This window comes from Ascaphus truei, chromosome 20 (genome assembly GCF_040206685.1).
Source record: "Ascaphus truei isolate aAscTru1 chromosome 20, aAscTru1.hap1, whole genome shotgun sequence".
Classification (NCBI taxonomy): Eukaryota; Metazoa; Chordata; class Amphibia; order Anura; family Ascaphidae; genus Ascaphus; species Ascaphus truei.
Genome location: NC_134502.1, coordinates 10,594,302 through 10,601,996, shown reverse-complemented (window position 1 = coordinate 10,601,996; position 7,695 = coordinate 10,594,302). Strand labels below are relative to the sequence as shown.

Sequence of the window (7,695 nt, the reverse complement as noted above, 5' to 3'; positions counted from 1 at the left end):
CGCCGAACAAAAAATCTACTCGCCACCTAGTACAAAATGTGTGCTGCTTGGGCCAATAAGAGCTTGCCACGATGTTAAATCCACTCGCCCGGGGCGTGCAGATGTATTGGTTTGTCGAACACTGCTTATGACTATAGAAAATTATAATAATACGCCCCTCCAGGAGGGGTTGACCTTTTAATGATATGGATACCTAATCAATACCAGAAAATACAGGTTTTTAATACATAACGTTTGCACTTTGGCTCACCTCTGGCGTGATGTTTCCTGTGACCACACAGTTATCACATTCCTAAGTTTAGGGCTGTTATTAAAAAATAAGGAGAAGCAAGTTTTAATCTTTTCTGTTCCTATCTTCCAATTATTTAGCAAACACATTCACCCACACAAATGGGAGTTTTACATAGGAATAGTTCTTATCTCAAACTGGTTCTGCATAGCTAAGTGTGGCCAATTCCAATGTTCTGATTGGTCAGGGATCTTCACCAGAGTTCCCTATTGGACAGAGGAGGTGGAGGAGTTACCAGAACACAGTAGGTCATGGTATAAAAGGCAGGAGCTGATACAGTTCTTATCAACCCATCACAGCGCTGACCCTGTGAAACCAACTCAACTGTGGTAAGTAACACAGATCAAGAAGCTTTCTAAATGTGCGACAATATATTCAAAAAGAGAACTTGGCTCAAGCCTCGGTATCCAATATCACCACTGACAGATTGAATCTGTCAGTCAGAACAGAACGGAACGGAGTTCTTATCAGTCTTTTTGTGATCATCTTTCTACAACATGTCCCTTTGTCTTCCAGCTCCTGAACCTGCTCCAGATGGTGAGTATTTAGCTAAATATATATCACTTTATACAATTCATACTTTGATGTTGTATTTATATTAAGTTTTATATTGCACGACTTGTTTGTTAGATTGCATTTCAATTAACTTGTACTAATTACATTAATTGTTCATTTTTATATGTTTGATTCATGTTAATTTCCCTGCAGTACAATATAGTTTCAATGTTATATTCACTTATTTTGTTGCAAATGAAATATTAATCAGTGTTTACTCAGAGATCTGATTTGTACACCATATAATAACATGATTTGGGAGAAACATTTGAAACTTCCAAACATATTGACTTAGTAGGTAGAAGAGTCAACAGATTAAACTAGGTTGGTGGATAATGATTCAGTCAATTTTAATGACCTTTAGGTAACCAATAATTAACAATACTTTCCTGCTATAATCTTCAGAAAGTACAAAATGATAGGTGTTTCACATAAATGAACAGGATGATTTTACCAGCAATGTTCAAAAGTGCACAGAAATTGTGCCGTTTTATATTTGTTATATTTCTATTCATTTTTCTATGTAAACCGTTTTTCCCCCCATATTTTTATGTACAACTTACAACGGATCATTATGTAGTAATTATAAGCTTTTATACAGACTGATTCTGTTTTTGATACTACTTTATATTTTAGCCTCACATTATAACTGTTTAGTAACATACTGTCGAAGATACTCCCCTAATAGTAGGACAGATCGTAATATTGCAGGGAATATACTAGTGTACTGATTGCAGAGTCTGAGTGATGCCACAAGACACTTTATTGAACAGTAAGAGGCTCTCAGAAATAACAGGGGCAGCTCTGATGATTTTGTTCCTCCTGACAAACAACAATTGGAGAATTCTCTGTTTCAGGAACCAGTTGAGATTGTGTAATGGAAGATACCAGTGTGATGGAAGATACCAGTGTTACCCAACTGTATCACAGAGCAAATCACATTAGTCAGGATATACCAAGCCAGAGTCTGAGAGAAACTGTGAGCATTATGGTTAAGGAATCAACCTCACAGGAAGAAGGAAATCTCCCAGGCTCCCACATTAATACTATCAGAAAACATACAGGGACGGAATATGCATCTCCTATTACAACGTGTAACAAAGGAAACATGAATGCAGGGAACGTTCACAAGAACTTGTCCGTAAAAGAAAAAACATTTGTATGTTCTGAATGTGGGAAATGTTTCACAAAAAACTTTGCTCTTGTTACACATCAGAGAATTCATACAGGAGAAAAACCCTTTGTATGTTCTGAATGTGGGAAATGTTTTACCCAGAACTCTCATCTTGTTATACATCAGAAAAGTCACACAGGAGAAAGACACTTTGTATGTTCTGAATGTGGGAAATGTTTCACAGATAACTTCGCTCTTGTTACACATCAGAGAGTTCATACAGGAGAAAAACCCTTTGTATGTTCTGAATGTGGGAAATGTTTTACCCAGAACGCTCATCTTGTTATACATCAGAAAAGTCACACAGGAGAAAGACCATTTGTTTGTTCTGAATGTGGGAAATGTTTCACATGTAAATCTGGTCTCCTTGGACATCAGAGATGTCACACAGGAGAAAGACCATTTGTATGTTCTGAATGTGGGAAATGTTTCACAAAAAACTTTGCTCTTGTTACACATCAGAGAACTCATACAGGAGAAAAACCCTTTGTATGTTCTGAATGTGGGAAATGTTTTACCCAGAACTCTCATCTTGTTATACATCAGAAAAGTCACACAGGAGAAAGACCATATGTTTGTTCTGAATGTGGAAAATGTTTCACATATAACTCTGCTCTCCTTAGACATCAGAGACGTCACATAGGAGAAAGACCATTTGTATGTTCTGAATGTGGGAAATGTTTTACTCATAACTTTAATCTTGTTACACATCAGAGAGTTCACACAGGAGAAAGACCATTTGTATGTTCTGAATGTGGGAAATGTTTTACAAATAACTTTGCTCTTGTTACACATCAGAGAATTCACACAGGAGAAAACACATTTGTATGTTCTGAATGTGGGAAATGTTTCACCTATAACTCTGCTCTCCTTAGACATCAGAGAATACACACAGGAGAAAGACCATTTGTATGTTCTGAATGTGGGAAATGTTTTACCCGTTACTCTACTCTTGTTAAACATCAGAGAGTTCACACAGGTGAAAGACCATTTGTGTGTTCTGAATGTGGGAAATGTTTCACGTATGACTCTGCTCTTGTTACACATCAGAAAATTCACACAGGAGAAAGACCATTTGTATGTTTTGAATGTGGGAAATGTTTTGCAGATAACTCTTCTCTTGTTAAACATCAAAGAGTTCACATGAGAAAAACAAGATCACCAGATCAATCTATCGGAGACTCACAGCCACCACCAGTCTAAGTTCTTTCAAAACTAAAGCTGTCTCTCATTTTAATCTGGTCTGTAACTGTTACATACGCCTATAATATATATTATCTCTAACTGTGCATGCAAGGTCTTGTATATAATGCTTGTACTAGCTGATATACCCGGCGTTGCCCGGGCGTGGAAGGGCAGGGGGCATGGAGTGGAAGGGGGGGGGGCAAAGGGGAGGGAGGGGGAGGGTGGAAAAAAGGGCAGGGAGGGGGGGGCAAAGGGCAGAGGGGGCAAAGGGCAGGGAGGGGGGGCTCAATCCCCCACACACACACAATCCCCCACACACACACATACACACAATCCCCCCCACACACACAATCCCCCCCCCCACACACACACAATCCCCCCCACACACACACAATCCCCCCCACACACAATCCCCACACTCAATCCCCCCCCAGACACACACAATCCCCCCCCACACACAACCCCCCCCCCCACACACACTTCCCACACACACACACACACTCAATCCCCCCCACACACACACTCAATCCCCCCACACACACACTCAATCACTCCCCCCCCACCACCACCAACACACACACACACAATTAATCAGTCCACAATTTCACCTGGGGGGGCGACATGCTCCGATCCCCCAACCCCCCATGCTGCTGAAAACAGGAAGCAGACAGGAAGAGAAGGGCTTGTCTGTGTGCAGAGAGAAGCCCCGCCCCCTCTGCAAGACACAGACATAGAAGCAGCAGCACGGATCTTCTGGCCCCGCCCCCTCTGCAAGACACAGACATAGAAGCAGCATCACGGATCTTCTGGCCCCGCCCCCTCTGCAAGACACAGACAGAAGCAGCAGCACAGAGCTTCTGGCCCCGCCCCCCTCTGCAAGACACAGACATAGAAGCAGCAGCACAGAGCGCCCCCAGGTTTCCCTGCAAGCTGCTCATGCCCCCCCCTTCATAATTGTGCGCCCCCCAAGGGGGCGTGCCCCAAACTAATGTATGTAACCCCCCCCCTACCTAGTGTGTGTGTGTGTGTGCCGTCACTCCGCCTCAGGCCAATGAGAGGTGTGCGGGGGCGGGCGGCCCAAGAGACCAATGAGATTTCCCCTAGGGACACCGGACATCCAGACAGGCATACAGTGCTTTCACTAATATAGTATAAGATACCCTGTTCACTTATGTAACGATGTATTTGTAACCATGTATTATTTGTCATCATAACTCTGTGCCCAGGACATACTTGAAAATGAGAGGTAACTCTCAATGTATTACTTCCTGGTAAACATTTGATAAATAAATACATTTGTGTGTTCTGAATGCAGGAAATGTTTTGCTAATAAGTCATGTTGCACATCAGAGAGTTCACATAGGAGAAAAATTATGTTTTCTCTAAATGTCGTCAATGTTTTACTCACACAAGTTTACTTTGTAATATTGCACGCTGAAAATTATTTTATTTTTGTAAAACAAATATCTCTAAACTTATGAAAACATAATACTGTACATTTCTTATAATTGTGGGGACTGTTTTGCTTTTTTGAAATTTGTATTGGTTTTTTTTTTTAAGTACTGTTAATTGGAAATTCCTTAAAGGAAAAAGATTAATCAGACCGCTGTCCCTAGGTATAGTCCTAGTATAAAAGACAAAACAGCGGGTGCAAGGGGGCACAGAATATAGAACACAGACATGACAAGTAGAGTCAAAAGATTCCCCATATAATTGCACTCAATGCTAGGATTTATTTCAGACAGCAATGGCCCGCCAGTTAATTTTTTCTGTTGGTCAGTCTAATGACCATTAGGGATCAGAAATATTAGAACAAAAATAATAACATTTTATTTACAACAGAACTTTGTCAATGAGATCATCCGGGACCTTCTCAATCAGTTCCTTATTGCGATCTCGTTGAAAAAGTCTTGGAAGACGGCAGGAGCGTTGCAGAGACCAAAGGACATGACGAGGTACTCGTACTCATAATGACCATCTCGTGTGTTGAAGGCCATTTTCCATTCGTCACCCTGGCGAATTCTCACCAAATTGTAGGCACCACGCAAGTCCAACTTGGTGAAGATGGTTGACCCTTGAAGGCGGTTGAAAAGTTCTGAGATCAAAGGTAAATGGTAACGGTTCTTGAGGGTAATCTTGTTAAGCCCTCTGTAGTCGATGCACGGCGAAAAGATCCACCTTTTTTTTTTTTTTGTAACAAAAAAGAAACCTGCTCCGGCTGGAGAAGAGGACTTCCGAATGAACCCCCTTTTAAGATTTTCTCGAATGTATTAATTCATGACTTTAGTCGCCGGAAGTGAGAGTGGGTAAGACCTTCCCCTAGGAAGAACAGAACCAGGCAAAAGGTTGAAAGGACAATCGAAGGGGCGGTGCGGTGGTAGAACCTCAGATCATGCCTTGTCAAAAACATCACAAAATGTGGATATCTCGGGTAGAAAACTTGTTTCTTCTTCGGGGGTGACATACCCACATATCTTATGGACGGAAACCGCACAGCTCTCGGCACAAAGTGTACTCCACTTGATAGGTTGTTTATTGGTCCAGTCGAAGCAGGGATTATGGCATTGAAGCCAAGGAAGGCCCAGGATCACTTCAACGGAAGGGATGTGAATCACGTCCAGATGGATCTCCATGTAGTCCTCCCCCATCAGTAAGTGGAAGGGAATGGTCTGCAGGGAAATGAAGGCTGGTTGTAATGGTCGATGGCTTCCAATCCTACCGGAACCCTCTTGTGGATAAGCGGGATGTTGTTCCTCTCTGCGAAAACCTGGTCAATAAAGTTGCTTCCAGACCCTGAATCCACAAATGCCAGCGCGGTGGAAAACAAAAATTCTCACCCGTAAGAGAAACTGAAATCAAAATCCTGGTCGGCGGGAGACTTCCGGTGACGTCACCGCACATGGACGCTTGAGGAGATCGCTCCGGAGCCCTCCGCCGAATAAACTGATAAAGTAAGCGCCAATCGGAGGAAAATACCCCCCAAAACTGACGGGGAGGTGGGGAAAACATAGGAGATGAACAATAAACTAAAGAAACCAGCTCAGCAGAGCGTCTCAAACTTCTTCACACCGAGCCAGAGGTACGCAGGGATCTGCGAGACCACCCAAGATGGCGGCCAGGCGTGCTTGATGGAAGGCCCTGGCAGTGCCAAAGATCAGGAAATTATTGGGGTAGGCGCGGAAATAAAGATTACCTAGAGGACCTGTTTATAAGGATGCGACAGGGGTTTCAAGAGGACCTATCCAAAGCAATAAACACCCTCAGGTCTGACATGAACTCTCTTTCTGCAAAGACGGACACCCTAAATAAGAAAGTGGACGCAATTGTCACGCCTGTATGCCCGCAGACCAAGCTAGACCCCAGTACCGAGGTGGGAACGGTATGATACCACACACCCACAGCAGTGGGAGCAAGCCCGGAGTGTGGTATAGCGTTGCTGGGCCTGTTGGAAGAGTTGTTAGAGTATACTTGCAACGCTTGGGAGTGTCCGTAAGAATAGTCGTGTCCGTTAGCCAATGTCCAGGGATCCAGAGGGTAGAGTCGTCAGGGGGGCAAGCCAGGTCCGTGGAAGCCAGAGATCAGCGAAGTCGTACGTGTAGCAGAGTTCAAGGGATACCAGAGAGCAGAGTAGTCTAGGATCAGCAGGGGTCAAAGCCAGGGGAGTCCAAAGTAACACAGGAACAGGTAATAGCAGGAGCACAGAGAAAGCACAGCATAGGTCAGGTACACACAGGGAAACAGGAACTATGCAGAGCGAGGAAGAGGTGGACAGACAGGGATTATAAAGGAAGGTGCACCAATGACAGAGAGGGCAGGAGTAGAGAGATAAGTGGGAGAAGCTGGAGATAGGTCAGGGGAAGAAGAGGAGACAGCAGGGGCAGTCTGGGAAATGGCCTGTACGGCTTGGGTGGTGGAGACAGGGGAAAGCAGATAAGAAGCGTCTGTGCGCGTGCCCCCTGTAAGCTGAGGATGCGCGCGCACAGGTTGCAACACCGACGCGGCCCGCACGGAGCAGGGGAAGACCGCAGGAGGAGGACGGAGCCAAGAGGAGGGGAATGCACGCGAGGCCTGTGCCCGCGCGATGGCCAGCAAGGGCAGGGAGGAGCATGCTCGCGCGTCCTCTGTGGGCTGAGGGAACGCACGTACTGGACGCGTCACCAGGCGCACGGAACGCCGCGCCGCGGGCACCACGCGAGGAGTAGGCAACAGGACGGATGGCACCACGGGAGAAGGTAACGGAGCTACCGTGGGGGAGATGGAGCGGGGAGGATCAAGGCGAGGGTTAAGGGGACACGTGGGTATGCGGGACCTGCGGGGAACGAGAGGGGAGAGAAATAGAAGGTGAAGGAGAGGAGTGAGAAGGAATAGGAAGGGTGACAGGAGATGGGAGAGAGGGACAAGGAGAAGAAGGAATCTCCTGAGTCGTCACAGTATCCCCCCCTTGAGGATCAATCTCCGAGTGATCCAACCACGGCTAAAGGGAATTTCTGGT

At 44.9% G+C, this 7,695-nt stretch overlaps 1 protein-coding gene across 1 annotated transcript; it reads left to right on the top strand.

Annotated features, from left to right (window-relative positions):
- Nucleotides 1-411: 411 nt before the first annotated feature.
- On the top strand, nt 412-3,307 carry LOC142471265 (uncharacterized). The gene is made up of 3 exons (XM_075578077.1): nt 412-618; nt 806-826; nt 1,702-3,307. The coding sequence occupies exon 3, from the start codon at nt 1,722-1,724 to the stop codon at nt 3,219-3,221; it is 1,500 nt and encodes a 499-aa protein (XP_075434192.1). The 5' UTR covers nt 412-618; nt 806-826; nt 1,702-1,721; the 3' UTR covers nt 3,222-3,307.
- The last annotated feature ends 4,388 nt before the right edge of the window (nt 3,308-7,695 follow it).

Coding starts and splice junctions, on each gene's coding strand:
- LOC142471265 (XM_075578077.1), top strand. CDS start 1,722: ATGGAAGATACCAGTGTGATGGAAGATACCAGTGTTACCCAACTGTAT.